We start from the raw sequence: 18,341 nt of genomic DNA, 5'->3' as shown, positions 1-18,341 counted from the left end.
AAGAGCTGGCAGCAGCAGGACTCCGCGGGTCGTGACCGCCGGGAAGAACCACACGCACCGGGAGGAGAACAGGTTTACTGGCTGGGGCGCGGCTCCCAGGGTGGCCCAGGGACCCTGGCCGAGCACAGCCCGAGGCCCAGCACACACCTCCGCGCGCTCGGCCGCGTCACCAGTGCACCCGTCAGTCCCCGGGTCTTGACTTGCTGCTGCTGCCTGGGCCTCAGTTTCCAGGGTACTCAAACACGGCCGCGGCTCCCATCCCGGTCCCGATGCACATGGACACCACCCCGTATGCCCTGCGGGAGCAAGATGGCCGTGTGCGCGGGGTGAAGGCAGCGGCCTTGCTGCCAGGGCCCCACGCTGCCCACCTAGGCCTGTGCACAGCGGCCTGTAGTCTCAGTCCAGAGGGCGTGTTCACGCAGGCGCCCCCCTCGGCCGCCCCCACAGGACACCCCGCCTCACCTCTTCCCCCGGCGCTTCAGCTCGTTGAGGAGCGTGACGACCTGTCGGGCTCCAGTGCAGCCCAGGGGGTGGCCCAAGGCCACGGCTCCCCCCAGAGGGTTCACCTTCTCGGCCGGGAGCCCTAGCTTCTCCACACAGTAGACGGCCTGGGAGGAGGCGCAGCGTCAGCCAGGACTCCCTCTCCTGCACCCAAGGGCCCGGGCGAAAGCAAGCTCACCTGGCTCGCAAAGGCCTCATTGATCTCAAAGATGTCCACGTCATCCACCGTCAGCCCTGTGGGCAAAGGGAAGACCTGGACTGCCCAGTGTCCCCGGGGTAGGGCTCTGGTCTTCCCAGGGCCCCACGCCACCCGTGACCTGAGGGCTACCTGGTGGGTCTGCCCCACATGACCAGGTGGGTCTCAGCTGTGGGGTGAGGAAGGGGCTTGGGTAGGGACGCTAGCCCGCCCCCCCCTCCCCCCCTCCCCCGAGAGCACGAGAGGCAGGGTCGGATCCAGATCCAGAGCGTGAAGGAGCCGCCTTACCCGCTTTCTGCAAAGCTACAGGGATGGCATAGGCAGGTCCGATGCCCATGATGTCCGGGGGGACCCCCACCACTGCGTAGGACCGCAGGACCCCGAGGATGGGAAGGCCCAGCTGCTCGGCCTTGGCCCTCCGGGCCAGCAGGAGGGCGGCGGCCCCGTCACTCACCTGACTGGAGTTTCCTAGAGGCAAATTACAGGGGGGAGGAGGCTTCAGGGCCCCGGAGGAGCTCCTCCTGCGCACCTCGCCCCCCCCCCCACCCTGCGAGGCTGCTGCCCCTCCCGGCCCTGCCCTCCTCACCAGCGGTGGTGGAGCCGCCCTTCTTGAAGGCAGGCTTCAGCTTGGCCAGGCCCTCCATGGTGGTGCCGGGGCGGACGCCCTCGTCCTGGGCCACGGTGACACTCCGCTCGGCACCCTTGTCGTCGCGGACCGTGGTGGTCACAGGCACGATCTCGGCTCGGAAACAGCCCTGGCTCTGGGCTCTGGCTGCCCTGCCGGCACCATGGACAGCCAGGCTCAGGCTCCCGTGGGGTCCCTTCCTTCCAGGGGTGCCTCCCCCGCGTCCACCGCCCCCACCCACTGGGGCAGGCACACAAGCTTGGGCTGCTAAATGCGAAGCCGGGCTCGCCTGGGGTGGGGAGCTCCTCCTCCCCAGCCTGGGGGCGGGAGGCCTTGGGGGGCCTTCTTCGCTGCCAGCCCTGTATCTTTGGACCCTAGCCAATCCCAGTCGTGATAAGGAAGGGGAGGTTTAGGAGTGGGTGCCCCCCTTCTGAGCCTGCCGTCGCTAAGCTGAGGACGGAGCCCTGGAAATATGCATGCTGGGCTCTGCCAGCTTGTCGGCCCTTCCCACCTACTGAAAGGACACCTGCTACATGCTTAGTGCATCCGGGGATGTGAACGGCATAGCAGCACAAGGCACAAGGCGTTTGGAGGCAACCCTGGCAGTCACATGCAAAATGCCAGTGCCAGTGTTTCCCCGGGGAACATTCCACACTTCTCATTGTTTTCAGATGGCTACTTGACCCCAAGCACTGCCTCAGAGACGCCCACTCCCTTCTCTCACCGTTCTCTCTGGGCGTCTGGGGCTCCCCAACCTTGGCCTGCACCTGCCCTGAGGCCTGAGCCCCTGCGTTTGTGCGGTGCTACCCCCACCCCAGGAGTGTAGGCCCCAGAACCCGGGCTGTCTGGAGTGGCCGGGGCCGCGTCTAGTCGCCGAGCCTCGGTCCTGGCCCTTGTTGCTCCCCTCACGACTGGACGGGGAACCTGAAGCCGGGCCAGGGAGCAGAGACGCGGGCCGTGGAGGTGTTGCCCACACACAGGGCCCCGGGCCCCGCCCACCTCTTTCCTGGCAGGTGTGGGCTTGGACACCACTCCCTGCCCAGCTGCGGCCCCTCGATCCAGCCTCAGAACCTCACTCTGCAGCCCCTAACCGCCCCCACCCGAACAGCACTCACTTCTGCTGGGAAGCCAGGGCGAAGGCATCCTGCTTCTCTCGCGAAATGCCAAACCGCTCAGCTACATTCTCTGAGGTTATCCTAAAACAGAACCAAGACACCATGGGGTCGTGCCCAGTACCCGGCACCCAGGCCGGGTCCCTGCAGCTGTAGGCAGCAGAGAGAGAACAGCACTTGGTGGAGAGTTGGGGCACAGATGGAGGGTGGGGGGCAGTGCTGCCTGGACCCCGAGGGGCCTGCACACCAGAGACCAGCCCAGCAGAGGGGCAGATGAGGGAAGGAGGGGGGGGGCACTAACTGGCCAGTCCTGGTCAGCCCTTCCTATGCCTCGAGGAAGGTGTTCTAATGCGGGAAGATGGTGGCCCCCACGGCCCTCTGGGAAGGCCACCCCCGTGCTCGGAACCAGCCCGTGTCCTGGGAGCTGGGAGCCACTGCTTGGCCTTCCAGCCTGGGCTTCTGGCCTACAGGCTCCCCTGCGAAACGGGGTCACTGGGTGTGGAGGAAGCCAGGGCACTGTGCCCCCCCAGCCTCAAATCCGGGGGAGTCACAGCTCCCTGCTCAGGGCCCAGGGGGTGGCCCAGTGACTACAGAGCTAAGGTGCCATGCAAATGCAAGGCGCTTGGAAGGTTGCATCTGACAGGACCCAGGCCCCTCACGACGTGTTACAGCTCAAAGCCTCCCGGCTACGGTGTGCAGCTGCCATGGTCGCTCAGGAGCCAGGCCCCTCAGTGTGGGGATGACAGGCTGGGCCCTACCCGGACACCCAGAGCACAGAGGACCTGGAGGCCTCAGGAGAGGGAAGTCAGGGGCAAGTCTCACCCTGTGTCCCAGCAGAGCCAGACAAGCTCAGAGGCAGGAGGCCACAAGATGACCCAAGTCCCTGCACCCCTGCTCCAGGCGGGGCGGGAAGGGGTCTGTGGGGACACACTCACCCCATGGGAATCAGGCAATCTCTGGCCTTCTCCTTCTCCACCAAGCGTGAAGTGATATTCCCAGGGTTCCCTCTGTCGGCCAGGGACATGGACTCCACCCTGAGGAGGCGGCAGAGCATGTGGTCACTCTCGAGACCCGCCCAGGGTTACCTGTGCATCTGGCGAGCGCTGGGAAATGGCTGGGAGCCCTGGGAAAGCCAGCGGGCTGCTTGGGAACCCTGGGCAGGGCCAGCAGGGCAGAGCTGGGGGTGCAGGGCTGCTCTGTCCACCCTGCCCCCACCCCAGCACAGAGCACTGCACCGTCCACACTCCCTGGCAAGGCTGAACATCCCCACCACCGCCCTCCTGCCGCCAGCCAATCAGCAGCTCGCACGGAGAGCCGCCCAGTGCTGGCCGCAGGAGGGGCAACGCCCCCCAGAAGCCCAGGCCCCAGAGGCTGCCACGGCAGAAGAGACAAATATTTGAAAAGCCGCAGGTCAAAGAGCATGCGACGCACAACCATGGGGGTGATGACTGCTCGGGGAGGTAAGGTTTCCGAGCGGCCAAGAGGCCCAGCAAGGAGATGCAGGAACATAGGGCCTCAGGGTGACACAGAACTTTGAATGCTTTTCATGTGCCCTGTGCTACTTTAAAATCTTTTCAGCTGTTGGAGCACGTTGACAGCATCGGTCCCGTGCCATGTCCCAGAGCGTCAGCTGCTGTTACTACTCCATTAAATCTTGTCAACTTCAACAGGACTGCGGCAATTACCGCATTTTAGAGATGAGGACACTTGAGGCCCAGAGAGGTGAGTGACTCGTCCATAGTCACTCAGCAGAGATCCAAACTTGGAAATGCAGGTGTCCCGCCCAAGAGCCCACTCCCAGCCTGGACGCCAGGCAGGACGCCAGGCGCTCGGTTCCCAAGCAGCCGCTGGGGGCGGTCTTGGCCCAGACCCTCACTGCTCTAGAAACACAGTCTTTACCTGCCTGGGGCCTCAGACACCCTCCAAAAACCTCATGAAGGCTCCAGCCTTCTCAGGTCCCCACCCCCTCCCTCCCATAAGATAGAGGAGCATGAGAACTCAAAGTGGGGACTGGCAGAGGCCCCGCGGTGTGGCCTCCGGCTTCATTTACAAGTGCACGGGACACCGCAAGCCAGGGCCAAGCAGCACAGCCCCGAGGAGGCCTAGCGAGGCTCCAACCAAGAAATGCTGCAATGAGGAAGCAGGCAGAGAGCGTGTCAGACCCCGGGCTGCTTGCCCGCCGAGCCCTGGCCTCGCCTGCCATCCCAACAGCCCAGGCTCGGCCCAGCCTGGGCCCCACGGCCCGCCCTCCCCAGGGGAGGGGGGTGCTGCCAGGCGCAGCCCCTGCGGCTCCACGTGCCACAGTGGACCCTGCCCAAGCCGCCACGGGCTGGCCGTGCCCTTGGAGCCCAGGGGACAGCTGCAAGTGTCCACCTTGTTCCCCGAGAGGGAGACCAGGGGCCTCCTGGCCTAATGAGACGCAGACTAGCCGTGTGGTGGGTGACCATCCCCGGCTGCAGGGAACCGACACTGCAGTTTCTCTCAACAGAACCACAGAAGGAAGCTGAAGTTCTAGACTTTCTCAAAGTACGTGCATTTTCCAGCCTGACAGGTTTCCAAGAAAGCAAGCTCTCAGAAGCCAACTCCCTTTCCCCCCTGGTGCTGAGAGCTGAGCAGGATTCCTGGGTGCCCAGAGCCTGGGGCCACTTCTAAGCTGATTTGTGGGAACCTACCTCCCCCCGCCTTGAGCTGCCTCCGAGGGCTAGAGGGGGACCCTGCAAGCACGGCCTCTGAGAACGAAGGAGATGCAAATGAGCTTTACTGGTAGAGGTTGGGCAGAACTGCTCTGGCAGAAAGGAATTCTTACCCACAAGCCATGCCAATGTCATAAGACCCATTTCTGATGCCACCTGCAACAAAAGCATTTCATAAACATCCTTTGTCAGAGTCCGTGTGTTCTGGGGACAGAGGAGCCTCTTCCCCACCAGGTCTCAAAGTGGGACTCGGTCCCAGCCCCAGAGACGGAAGGCCCAAGCTCCACAAAGGGCTGGGTGCCACGGCAAGGGCTATCCTCACGTGTGGTCCCAGAGGGCCCTCTCAGAGCCCACTGCTGCCCAGCGGATGGTGACCTTGCCCCCCTGAACCCGTGGAGCCAGGGCCACAACTTACCGGCTATGGTGGCCACTGCCTGGAGCCCGGAGGAACACTGCCTGTTGACGGTGGACAAAGGCACAGTCTCTGGGATGTCACTGAAACAGGAAGTGAGACCACAGTCAGCCCCGTCCTGGAGAGCAGGCCTCGGCCCCCGGCCAGGAGGACCTCCCGCACCGAGGGCTGCAGGTGCCCGGGGAGCAAACCTGTCCTGGCTGCAGGCCAGAGCCTGGCGAGCAGACCCCGTTTCTGCAGACGCTAGCCCCCCAGGGCCCCGGAAGCACATGCCCCTCCCCTGTGACTCTCCTCAACCAAGGTCAGAACAGCCCAAAGTCAGGGAAAGCTGATGGGGCCACAGGGGCCCTTCTTTTTCTCCCTTTGAATGTTAAAAAAGGAAAATCATACATCCATTACCTCCCAAACAACAGAGGAGGGGATCCATTGTTGAAACAAAGAACCAAAGCAAAAAAACAAAACAAAACCAAAAAACCGCCAAAGACTCGGTAAGAAGTGAGAACCCATGAGCCTCACTAGTAACCACACGGCTGAGCCTTTATGTTCCTGTTCTCTCTGGAAGGCTCTTCCCCACTGGACAGAGAACCGTGATGGGTACCGAGTACCAAGTACCCTCACCTACAGGCTGGGTGTGTCCCCTCCACTGTGCTCCCACAGCTGGTGCCAGTCCTCGAAGCTGGGGGCTGCCCCTCCTCATGCCTCCTGCCCTGGCCACGGGGACAAAGCCCTACGGAAACCTCAGGCGCCTCTCAGACCCTCGGGGGGTGAAAGTGCTGGGGAGTAGCCCGAGCCAGGCCCGGCTCTGCTGCTTCAGAGAGTAGCCTCCGAGCCCGTGGGCTGGCCTTCCCGGGTCCCCTAACTCCTTACTCCCTGGTCACCGTCCCGTGCCACAGTCCACCGAGTGCTCCCTAAACACCTACTCCACGTGAGGGATGCGCACCCGCCCTAGAAGACGGCTGCCCCCCACACAGATGGATCGAGTGGCAGAGGCTGAGGTGACACACTGTGACAGTAAAGCACGGATCTACTACCGGAGGGGGCGGGGCTTGGGGAAGTCAGGCCAAGACGGCAGAACGGTGTGGACAGCACCTGCCCAGCACAGAGAAGAGAGGGGGACAGCACCCCACGGGGGCAGGATGCCAGGGAAGACAGTGGGCAAACAGGCTGGCAAAAAGAGGAAAAGTCCAGGAAAATTAACGGCTGGGAGATCAGGCTGGAAGACAAGTCTGGAGCCAGAGGGAGTGCGTGAACTCCCCCCGAGGCAGTCCGGCCTCTCCTAGCCCCAAGGGGTTTGTCAGTGCCCCTGCTCCTTCACTGGCTCACCTTCGATTCCTCTCCAGGTAGCCGGGAGTGCAAAGTTGGGTGGTTCTCCTTTCTTTTTTTTTAATGTTTATTTTGAGAAAGAGAGAGAGCAAGCAGGGAAGGGGCAGAGAGGGGGTGAGAGAGAGAATCCCAAGTAGGCTCCGCACTGTGAGCACAGAGCCCAATTTGGGGTTCAAACTCATGAACTGAGAGATCATGACCTGAACTGAAATCAAGAGTCGGACTCTTAACCAACGCAGCCCCCCAGGCACCCCAAAGTTAAGTGGTTCTGAAATCCCCACATTAAAATAATTTAAGCAATCTTCTCTCCTCTTAGGACAGCAAGTAGTGAAGGGCAAGGTTAAGGGGGGGGCTTGCCCTGGGACTCGTGTCCCCAAGTCTCTGCTCCTGTGCTGTGCCTTGGGCGGGCCCAGCCTGCTCAACTAGCTTTAAAAAGCTCAAAGCCACTCTTCCGGGGGCCTTCCTGGGTAGCTCCTGGAAAAGAGGACACAGTCCACACTTGAAAAAGGCAAAGCAACAGCCAACTTTGGATCGTCACGCCACAGAGAACTTGTTCTCTGTCCCCAAAGGCCCTGTTGATCCTGGCTCAGAGCCAGCAATGCACCTTTCACTCAAAGTATGGGAGGAGCACCTGGCCGGTTCAGTAGGTAGAGCATGCAACTCTTGATCTTGGGGTAGTGAGTTTGAGCCCCACATTGAGTGTAGACATTATTTAAAAAAAAAAAAAAGACAGGGGCGCTTGGGTGGCTCAGTCAGTTAAGCATCTGACTTCAGCTCAGGTCATGATCTCACGGTTTGTGGGTTCAAGCCCCATGCTGGGCTCTGTGCTGATGACTCAGAGCCTGGAGCCTGCTTTGGATTCTGAGTCTCCCTCTCTCTCTCTGCCACTCCCCTGCTCATGCTCTGTTTCTGTCTCAACAGTATATAAACATAAAAAAACTTAAAAAAAAAAAAAAAGGGAGGAGCCAAGATGGTGGAGAAATAGGGAGTTCCATACTTCTTCCTGCCTGCATCTCTCAAAGAGGGTTGAAGCCAAAGGACCCTGAACCGCCGAGTCTGGGAGGAAAAGAGATAGTCACCAAGAAGACAGCCTCATACGGTGTTGGAAGAAAGATCCTCTCTAACTGCGGAGCTTTCTTTGGGCTGGGTGCCCTGGTCCCAGAAACCCGCACTCCCCTCCCCAAGGGACTCAGTCGGCATCAGGAGGAACTGCTCCCCTATTCCCCTACTCTATCCCCAGCTGGGAAGCACCCCGGCCTGCGGGATTACATTTCAGTATCGTGAATGTGCAGACTAAGATCTGGAAACGAGGCCGGGGGCAGGACATGGCTCACCCGCGCACAGGGATCAGACCCAGAAGACTGATTGACAATGCTTGGTTCGAGAAGGGACTGGAGGGGGGGGCACCATTTTTCTCCCCTAAACCACTAAAGAGGGGTCTCAGAGAGCACCCAGGGGACCCACAGTGGAGGCGAGACCTGCCTACACCAAACCACGCCCATCCTCGCTGGAGAGCCCCCCACCCCCCCGCCCCCGCCAGACCAACATTGATGCATTGCCGTGATTAACTCTAGATCAATTCTTGCTATTCAGATATATTTTCTCTACTCATTCTTCTCTCTCCCCTCCACTGGACTGGGCACTCTGGTTATAGGTTTGCGTAAAGGGTCACACTGAATCCATTTCTTGATGCATATTCGACACTTCCATTGTTACCTTTCTCTCTCTCTCTCTCTCTCTCTCTGGAATAATCAGACTACATAGTTTTTCTGGGTAACATTATCTTCGTTTCTTTCTCCCTGCCTCCTGCCATGTTCTCCTTTTTCTATCTGAATTAAATCCCTTAGCCTCTCTGCCTGGCCAATGTTCAATGTCACCTTCCCCCACCCCCGTGGCCTCTCCCTTTGTTTATGTTCTTCCACAAGCACTGCCTCCCACTCTGCTCTTTATCTGTAGCTGCAGTTTCTGGTTTTATGCTTTTAGACTGCCCTTTGTCTTTTGTTCTTTTATTTTTTATTTCATTTTCCTTTCAGTTTCCTCGTCTGTTTGAATTGTTTGTGTGTTTGTGTGCTTTTGTTCTCTGTCTGTTTTCCTTTCCAAGGCTACCTCAAAAAATAAGCCAAAGTACACATGTTGGAGAGTCCCAAAGGCACAAGTAGGGAAAATAAAATAAGCAAAGGCACAAGAAGAGAGACCAAGGGACATCATTAAAGAACACCTCCTGAACGGACAGGCCATGGACAAGTCAATGAGCCTCCTTTAACATAGCAGAACTCTCGGGTGCAGAGCACATGACAAGCTTTTAAAACTTACAAGAAACAGAGAGCAGCCAAAATGACAAAATGGAACAACTCTCCTCTAAAGAAATTCCAGGAAGAAGGGACAGCTAAAGAATTCGTCAAAACTCATAGAAGCATTGTAACTGACCAAGAATTTAGAACAATAGTCATAAAATTAATCACTGGGCTTGAAAAAGGCATAGAAGACAGCAGAGATGATATTGCTACAAAGACTAGGGACCTTAAAAATAGTTGTGATTAATTAAAAGTGCTATAAATGAGGAGCATAATAAAATGGAGGCAGCCTCTGCATGGTTTGAAGAGGCAGAGAGAATAGGTGAATTAGAAGACACGGTTATAGAAAACGAGGAAGCCGAGAAAGAGAGAAATTGATCCAGGAGCACGAAAGGAGAATTCGAGAACTGAGTGATACAATCAAAGGGAACAATATCCATATCACAGGAATTCCAGAAGAAGAAGAGAGAGAGAAAGGGGCTGAAGGGTACTTGAACAAATTGTAGCTGAGAACTTCCACAATGTGGGGAAGGAAACAGCCATTGAAGTCCAAAAGACACAGAGAACTCCCCCCAGATGTAACATGAATCGATCTTCGGCATGATATCTCATGGTGAAACTAGCAAAATATACGGATAAAGAGAGAATTCTGAAAGCAGCTATGAATAATAGGGCCCTAACCTACAAAGGGAGACATATCAGAGTGGTTACAGAGCTATCTACTGAAACTTGGCGGGCCAGAAAGTAATGGCAGGAAATCTTCAATGGGATGAACAGAAAAAATATGCAGCCAAGAATCTTTTCTCCAGAAAGCCTGTCATTCAGATTAGAAGTAGAGCTAACGGTTTCCCCAAATAAACAAAAATTGAAAGACTTCATCACCACCAAACCAGTCCTACAAGAAACCCTAAGAGGGACTCTATGAGGGAAATGTTGCAAGGAACTCAAGGTACCGGAGACACCACTACAAGCATGAACCCTACAGAGAACACAATAAATCTAAACCCTTATTTTTCAATAATAACACTGAGTGTAAATGGAATAAAAGCTCCAATCAAATGACACAGGGCAGCAGAATGGATAAAAAACAAAATCCATCTATTTGCTGTCTACAAGAGACTCATTTTAGACCTGAAGACACCTTCAGATTGAAAGTAAGGGGATGGAGAAATATGTATCACGCGACTGGAAGTCAAAAGAAAGGCAGAGTAGCCATACTTATATCAGACAAACTGGACTTTAAAATAAAGGCAGTAACAAGAAATGAAGAAGGGCACTATATAATAATTACAGAGTCTATCCGTCAGGTAGAGCTAACAATTATAAACATAAACATCTATGCACCAAATTCAGGAGCTCCCAAATACATAAAACAATCACAGACAGAAACAATCTTATTGATAAGAATGTGCTAATTGCAGGGGACTTTCATACTCCACTGACAGCAAAGGATAGATCAACTAGACAAAACATCACTAAACAATGGACCTGAATGACACATTGGAACAGATGGATTTGACCAACACATTTAGAACTCTGCATCCTGAAACTAGGGACTTCCATTTCTTCTCAAGAGTGCATGGCACATTCTCCAAGATAGACCACATACTGGGGCATAAAGCAGCCCTCCATAAATATAAAAGAATTGAAATCATACCATGCACACTTTCAGATTACAATGCTATGAAACTTGAAATCAATCACAGGAAAAAGTCTGGAAAACCTCCAAAATAATAGAGTTTAAATAGAGAATGAATGGGCCAATCAGGCAATTAGAGAAGAAATTAAAAAACATATGGAAACAGATGAAAACGAAAATACAAGAATCCAAACTCTCTGGGACGCAGCCAAGGCAGTCCTATGAGGAAAGTACACAGCAATCCAAGCCTATTTCAAAAAACTGGAAAAAGCGCAGTAACAAAATCTAATAGCGCACCTAAAGGAACTAGAAGCAGAGCAGCAAGAGCACCCCAAACCCAGAAGAAGAGAAATAAACAATATAGAATCAAAAAAAATCCAATTGAACAGATCAATTAAACCAAGAGTTGGTTTTTTGAAAAAGATAAAACTGATAAACCACTTTCTTTCAAAAAGAAAAGAGAGAGTACCCAAAGAGACAGAATCACAAATGAAAATAGATTACAACCAATCCCTCAGAAATATAAGCAACTATGGTCAGAATGGCTAAAATGGACAAATCAAGAGACTACCGATGCTGGTGAGGATGTGGAGAGACGGGCACCCTCCTACACTGTTGGTGGGAATGTAAACTGGGGCAGCCGCTCTGGAAAACAGTGTGGAGGTTCCTCAAAAAACTATCCATAGAACTCCCCTATGACCCAGCAATAGCACTGCTAGGGATTTACCCAAGAGAGACAGAAATACTGATGCATAGGAGCACATGTACCCCAATGTTCACAGCAGCACTTTCTACAGTAGCCAAATCATGGAAAGAGCCTGAATGTCCATCACCTTATGGATGGATCAAGAAGATGTGGTATATGTATATACAATGGAGTATTACATGGCAATGAGGAAGAATGAAAGATGGCCATTTGTAGCAAAGTGGATGGACCTCGAGGGTGTCATGCTAAGTGAAATAAGTGAGACAGAAAAGGACAGATACCATATGTTTTCACTCATATGTGGAACAGAAGAAACTTAACAGAGGATCGTGGTGAAGGGGAAGGGGGAAAATAGTTGGGGAGAGGGAGGGAGGCAAACCATGAGAGTATCTTGAATACTGAGGGCTGATGGGGGAGGAGGAGAGGAAAAGTGGGGTGATGCACATGGAGGAAAGCACTTGTGGGGATGAGCACTGGGTGTTATATGGAAACCAACTTGACAGTAAACTATAAAAGAAAAAAAAATAGAAGCACCTATCAGGGAACACTATGAAAAATTATATGCCAATAAACTGGACAACCTAGAAGAAACTGAAAAATTCCTAAACACACCTGCACTACCAAAATTCAAAGGAAGAGAGAAAATCTGAACAGACCCAAAGCCAGTGACAAAATTCAATCAGTTATCAAAAATCTCCAAATAAGAGCCCTGGGCCAGGTGGCTTCCCTGGGGAATTCTACCAGATACTTAAATCAGAGTTAATACACATTCTTCTCAAGCTATTCCAAAAATACAAATAGAAGGAAAACTTCCAAACTCATTTTATGAAGCCAGCATCACTTTGATTCCCAAACCAGACAGAGACCAAACAATAAAAAGAAAACTACAGGCCAATATCCCTGATAAATATGGACGCAAAAATACTCAACAAGATACTAGCACATCAAATTCCGCAGCATATAAAAAGAATTATACACCATAATCAAGTGGGATTCATCCCTGGGTTATAGGGCTGCTTCAATATTCGCAAATCCATCACTGGGATACATCACATTAACAAAAGAAAAGATAAAAACCATATGATCCTGTCGATAAATGCAGAAAAAGCATCTGATAAAATATAGCATCTTTTCTTAATTAAAACCCTCGAGAAGGTTGGGATAGAAGGAACTTACTTAACCACCATAAATGTCATTTATGAAAAGCCCACAACTAATATCATCCTCAATGGGGAAAAACTGAGAGCTTTCCCCCTGAGACCAGGAACACGACAGGGGTGTCCACTCTCACCACTGCTGTTTAACATAGTGCTGGAAGTCCTAGCATCAGCGATCAGACAACAGAAGAAAATAAAAGGCATTGGAATTGGCAAAGATGAAGTCAAACTTTCACTTTTCGCAGACGACAGGATACTCCACATGGAAAACCCGACCAACTCCACCAGAAGCCTTCTAGAACTGATCCATGAATTCAGTAAAATTTCAAAGTACAAAATCAACGTACAGAAATCGGTTGTATTTTCATACACCAATAGCGAAGCAAATGAAGGAGAAATCAAGAAATTGATCCCGGGTGGCTCAGTTGGTTGAGCATCCAGCTTCGGCTCAGGTCATGATCTCACGGTTTGTGAGTTCGAGCACCACGTCAGGCTCTGTGCTGACACCTAGCTCAGAGCCTGGAGCCTGCTTCAGATTCTGTGTCTCCCTTTCTCTCTGACCCTCCCTCCCCTGCTCGCACTCTCTCTCTGTCTCTCAAAAATAAATAAAACATTTAAAAAAAAAGAAATTGATCCCATTCACAATTGCACACACATACAGAACATAAATACCTAGGAATAAACCTAACCAAAGATGTAAAAGACCTGTATGATGAAAACTATAGAAAACTTATGAAGGAAATTGAAGAAGACACAAAGAAATGGAAAAACATTCCATGCTCATGGACTGGAAGAATAAACATTGTTAAAATATCAATATTACCCAAAGCAATTTACACATTCAATGCAATCCCCATCACAACTGCACCAGCATTCTTTGCAATGCTAGAACAAACTACCCTAAAATTCGTATGGAACCACAAAACACTCTGAATATCCAAAGCAATATTGAAGAAGAAAACCAAAACAGGAGGCATCACAATCCCAGACTTTAGCCTCAACTACAAAGCTGTCATCATCAAGACAGTATGGTATTGGCACAAAAACAGACACATAGACCAATGGAATAGAGAGCCCAGAACGGGACCCTCAAATGTGTGGCCAATCAATCTTTGACAAAGCAGGAAAGAGTATCCAATGGAAAAAAGCCTCTTTAGCAAGTGGTGCTGGGAGAGCTGGACAGCAACATGCAGAAAAATGAAACTAGACCACTTTCTTACACCATACACAAAAATAACCTCAAAATGGCTGAAGGACCTGAATGTGAGACAGGAAACCATCAAAACCCTAGAAGAGAAAGCAGAAATCAGCCTCCTTGATCTCAACCGCAGCAGCAATTTCCTACTTGACACATCCCCAAAGGCAAGGGAATTAAGAGCAAGAATGAACTCTTGGGACCTCATCAAGATAAAAAGCTTCTGCACTGCAAAGGAAACAATCAAGAAAACTAACAGGCAACGGACAGAATGGGAAAAGATAGTGGCAAATGGCATATCAGATAAAGGGCTAGTATGCAAAATCTATAAGGAACTCACCAAACTCCACACCTGAAAAACAAATAATCCAGTGAAGAAATGGGCAGAAGACACAAACAGACATTTCTCCAAAGAGGACATCCAGATGCCAACAGGCACATGAAACGATACTCAGCGTCACTCATCATCAGGGAAATACAAATCAAAACCACACTGAGATACCACCTCACACCAGTCAGAGTGGCTAAAATGAACAAATCAAGAGACTACAGATGCTGGCAAGGGTGTGGAGAGACGGGCACCCTCCTACACTGTTGGTGGGAATGTAAACTGGTGCAGTTGGGAATGTAAACTGGAAAACAGTGTGGAATTTCCTTAAAAAAAACTATCCATAGAACTCCCCAATGACCCAGCAATAGCACTGCTAGGGAATTACCCAAGGGACACAGAAGTGCTGATGCATAGGAGCACATGTACCCCAATGTTCATAGTGGCACTTTCAACAATAGCCAAATCATGGAAAGAGCTTAAATGTCCATCACCTGATGAATGGATCAAGAAGATGTGGTATATGTACACAATGGAGTACTACAGGACAATGAGAAAGAATGAAATGTGGCCATTTGTAACAGTGTGGATGGACCTCGAGGGTGTCATGCTAAGCGAAATAAGTCACTCGGAGAAGGACAGATACCGTATGTTGTCACTCATAGGTCGAACAGGAGAAACCTAACAGAGGACCATGGGGAGGGGAAGGAGGGAAAAAGAGGAGAGGGAGGGAGGCAAATCATGAGAGACTCCTGAATACTGAACACAGAGCGCTGATGGAGGTGGGGGGAAGGGGGTGATCATGGAGGAGGAGCGCTGGGTGTTATATGGAAACCAACTTGACAATAAACTATAAAAGAAAACAAAGTGCCAAAGGGAAGGTAGTGTCCACAAGAACAGGGCGCCAAGGACTCAAGGCTGCATCGGGGCCTGGCGTCCAGCCTGACCCTCTTTCATGCACAGGCCGAGTCCCCTGGGGCCTGAGTCAAAACAGCCCACAGCTGGAACTGGAAAAGTTTACCTGAGAAACTGGGCGATTCGGGCCATGACGGCTCCGGCCCCCGGCTGAAGCACGTTTCCTGCGGACGACAAACCTTACTCAGGGCCAGGCAGGACCCTAGACTCGAAGGTACAGCGGTGAGCACTACAACGGGGACGTTCCAGGTCTTTCTTTAGTAACACAAGCCCTTGGCAGGTTCCCTTGAGGCCCTAGGTCAAGCAGCCAGTCATTCACCAGTGGCTTGCCCTGATCCTACCATCAAGCCCAGTCCCCAAGGGCCGTGAGGTCCCTTGCAGACTCTTTTCTGAGTCAGTGCACAGCGGCCTGGTGCCTGCCTTCGAAGGAAACGTGGAAAGAAGACCGCGATGCAAAGCTTGCAGGCAACCGAACGGGTCTCGTCAGTTAAGGAAACGAATTTCTGAAAATGCCACCTCCCTGAGGGCCGTCCAGTCCGCCAAGCCCTGCTGGCGGTTGGTTTGGGAGGTGGAACCATGACTCCCCAGCTTGGGGGTGGTACCTCCTCCCTGGCAGTCTGGCCACGTTGTTTCCAGTAGGGGTGGAGGGAAAGGGTCCCCGAGCCAAGAGTCCCTGGACTCAGGTGCAATCTTTTCTGAAAATGTCCTGGGACTTAGTTTCTCCATCTGTAAGGGGCTGAACTACATAGTTTTTGGTGGTCCCTCTGTCTGGTGTTGGCACAGTCAGGATGGGCACAGAACCCTGGCCTTCTGTCTCCTACAGTGTCCGCAAATCCCAGTGCCAAGTGCCTGGGTGTTAGGATGTCAATGAGATGCCTGCTTTCCAACCGACTCTACAGGTAGCACTTGCTTGGGGTGGGGGTGGGGCAGAAAGTACCTGGAGGTGAGATTCCTTAAAGAACAATTAAATTCAACTGCAAGGAGCCCCACGACTGTTCCTATCAGCGAACCCCCGCCCTCCAAGGTGCCTGGACGGTGAGGAGGTGTTGGAAGAGGGCCTGGGCCGGACGGGAGCGCGGGGAGGACGACGCCCAGGGCCGGGGCAGTGTGTGCTCACCCACGCAGATATCCCCCAGCTGCGAGGGGCTCAGCTTGACGTCTCGGAGAACCGCGGTCATGACGGCCGAGAGAAGCTCGTCGGGGGTCGTGTCCTGCAGCGGGAAGCGCGGTCACCGTGTTCCCGAGCCGGCGGGGCACGGGGTTCCTGGGACCCCCCGCTCCCCCATCCCACCCGAGAGACAGCCAGGGCGCAGGGCCACCTGCGGGCCAGACCCCAGACCGCTCCGGCCCGCGGTCTCCTACGCGGCGCCCGGACCCAGGGGCCTCACCTTGAAGCCGCCGCGGCCCCCTCGGCCAATGGCAGTGCGCCGCCCGTGCACTACCACCACGTCGTCAGCCGAAGCCTGCGGAGCGCCGCTCCAGCACGGCGTGGCCTGCGGCGCCGGCTCCCAACCCGAACCGGGCTTGCCCGTCAGGTGGCCAAGCACGACCTGCAACCTCCGCATCGCACGACTTGGCGGGGTCGACCGGGTCGACCGCCACACAGCCCCGAACGGCGCAGAAGCTAACAGACCGACGCCGGCGCAGGCGCTAAACCGCACTTTTGCCCTGACCTCTTAAAACGGCACACAGCCCCGCCCCCCAATGCCCCGCCTATCGCTTGCCTCAGCCAACCAGAGGGCTGTCTGCCTGAGGTCCAGCCCTCCCCCACCCCCCGGTTCTAACCAGCTAAAGCAGAGCTCTTGGGTTTCGCCGATAGGGTCTTTCCACTCAAAGCCCCGCCTACGATAGCCTAAGGCGGCCAACCAAGAGGTGGGCCCTTTTGAAGCCCCGCCCAGAATTGCAGGCTGGAACCCTTTCTACTTGCGGCACCGCCTACTGCCAAACCTGAGGCTGTACTCCCCCGAGCTCTTTCGGGATCTAGAAGCAAACTCCGCCACAGCTGGCGCTCGCTTCCCGCGTAACCCTGCGCACTACCCGCCGCCAAACCGCAGACTGGACCATTAAAGGTCCCGCTCACGGCTTTCAGTTTGGGAAGGACCCCAATTCCCCCTTCCGAGTCTTCCCGGCTGTCTCCCGAATCCTGACCGAAGCTGGGGGACTTAATATGAGACTCCCCGGAGCCCTACCCCGACGTGCTTGGGCTCTCCTGGGTAGTTTTTCGAGAACAGTGAAGGAACTGGGGGTCCTGGTGCGGCAGGAGAACAGATTGTATAAAGTTGCTGAAATGTGACAAGCTCCTAATCTAGAGAGAGTACTATAATTTCTTACCAATTTTACAGTAGTTTGAGTTTAATTAATGCCCACCTCCCGCACTTGGGTGAGGTCTCCACCAAGGCAGGGAGGGCCCCTCTGTATCCGGGGTGCTTGCAACATGCTTGACACTTAGTAGGTGATCAATGAATACCTACTGAGTGGATGAAAGACCAGAGCTCCTTAGGTCAGGACTGTTTTCCAACTTCCCGCCCCCCACAACCCTAGAGGGCATAGCTGGTGCCCTCTAGACTCCCCTCAGTAATGAGTTTCTCTAGCTCCCAGAGAGTAGTGCTGGGTTTCTCCCAGACATCAGAGGCCAGGGTGCCCTCAATCCCGGACGGTTTCCCACCTTTCAACGGCCGGGCTATGGCATGCCTCGGACTGCAGAAGGCAGTCTCCCACCTCCTCTCTGGGTGTACAGCTCCCAACGCCTGGAGTGCGCGCTCCCCAGGAGGTCCCGGGACAGGGTTAGGGGGGAGGGCTCCTCCTCCGCCCCCTCCCCGCCATCCTCCGAGGCAGTAACAGATGAGCCCCTCAGATCCCCAACGGAAAGCATGTGATTCCACCAGATCCCAAAGAGCAAGGCTCCTGTCGTGCCCCCCCCACCCCCCCGCCCCGCCGGCGCCCCAGACCCTGGACAGGTCTGTGGGCCTCCACGCCTCAAAAGGCAGGTCCCTGGTTCCCACCTCCCCTGTCGCCCGAGACCCCGAGAGCAGAGGTGGGGCACCCCACGTCCACACAAGGACTAGGACTCCGGACCGAAAGGAGGGGCGGCGCTTCTGGGAAACAGAAACCGGCGGGGCGGGGCGGGGCCGGGGGTGGCGGCAAAGGAAGGAGGAAGCGCCGAGCGGCTGCGCGACGCCCCCGCGCCGAGCCCCGGGCTGGCCCGCCATGGCTGCCGGAGGCGCCCGCGCGGGCTCCGCGTCCCC

General features: G+C 54.1%; 2 protein-coding genes and 1 long non-coding RNA gene across 3 annotated transcripts in view; 2 read left to right on the top strand and 1 right to left on the bottom strand.

The window, feature by feature from the left end:
• Window positions 1-59: 59 nt before the first annotated feature.
• Window positions 60-16,752, bottom strand: ACAA1 (acetyl-CoA acyltransferase 1). The gene is made up of 12 exons (XM_029940567.1): window positions 16,485-16,752; window positions 16,214-16,307; window positions 15,203-15,260; window positions 5,543-5,622; window positions 5,241-5,283; window positions 3,370-3,468; window positions 2,438-2,518; window positions 1,284-1,474; window positions 986-1,165; window positions 680-735; window positions 463-608; window positions 60-296 (listed from the first exon to the last, which is right to left on the bottom strand). The coding sequence occupies exons 1-12, from the start codon at window positions 16,659-16,661 to the stop codon at window positions 221-223; spliced, it is 1,281 nt and encodes a 426-aa protein (XP_029796427.1). The 5' UTR covers window positions 16,662-16,752; the 3' UTR covers window positions 60-220.
• Window positions 2,737-5,300, top strand: LOC115292446. The gene is made up of 3 exons (XR_003908998.1): window positions 2,737-3,894; window positions 4,013-4,156; window positions 4,923-5,300. It is a non-coding gene; the product is annotated as an uncharacterized LOC115292446 (long non-coding RNA).
• A 1,477-nt stretch (window positions 16,753-18,229) lies between the features above and the next one.
• Window positions 18,230-18,341, top strand: part of MYD88 (MYD88 innate immune signal transduction adaptor) — a 3,398-nt gene continuing 3,286 nt past the window's right edge. Inside the window, exon 1 of the mRNA XM_029938791.1 lies at window positions 18,230-18,316. Coding sequence (XP_029794651.1) covers window positions 18,304-18,316 — 13 coding nt within the window. The 5' untranslated portion in view covers window positions 18,230-18,303. The remainder of the gene's footprint in view (window positions 18,317-18,341) is intronic.

This window comes from Suricata suricatta, chromosome 5 (assembly GCF_006229205.1).
Source record: "Suricata suricatta isolate VVHF042 chromosome 5, meerkat_22Aug2017_6uvM2_HiC, whole genome shotgun sequence".
Classification (NCBI taxonomy): Eukaryota; Metazoa; Chordata; class Mammalia; order Carnivora; family Herpestidae; genus Suricata; species Suricata suricatta.
This window is presented reverse-complemented; position numbering and strand designations above follow the sequence as displayed.

Bases quoted from the DNA above. Each gene is read 5' to 3' on its own strand.
- ACAA1 (XM_029940567.1), bottom strand. From the start codon at position 16,661: ATGCGGAGGTTGCAGGTCGTGCTTGGCCACCTGACGGGCAAGCCCGGT. The intron at 5,284-5,542 runs GTAAGTTGTGGC...CTTTTGTTGCAG, and splicing joins GGCAGTGGCCACCATAGCCG to GTGGCATCAGAAATGGGTCT. The intron at 3,469-5,240 runs GTAAGAATTCCT...CCGCCTCCTCAG, and splicing joins GACATTGGCATGGCTTGTGG to GGTGGAGTCCATGTCCCTGG.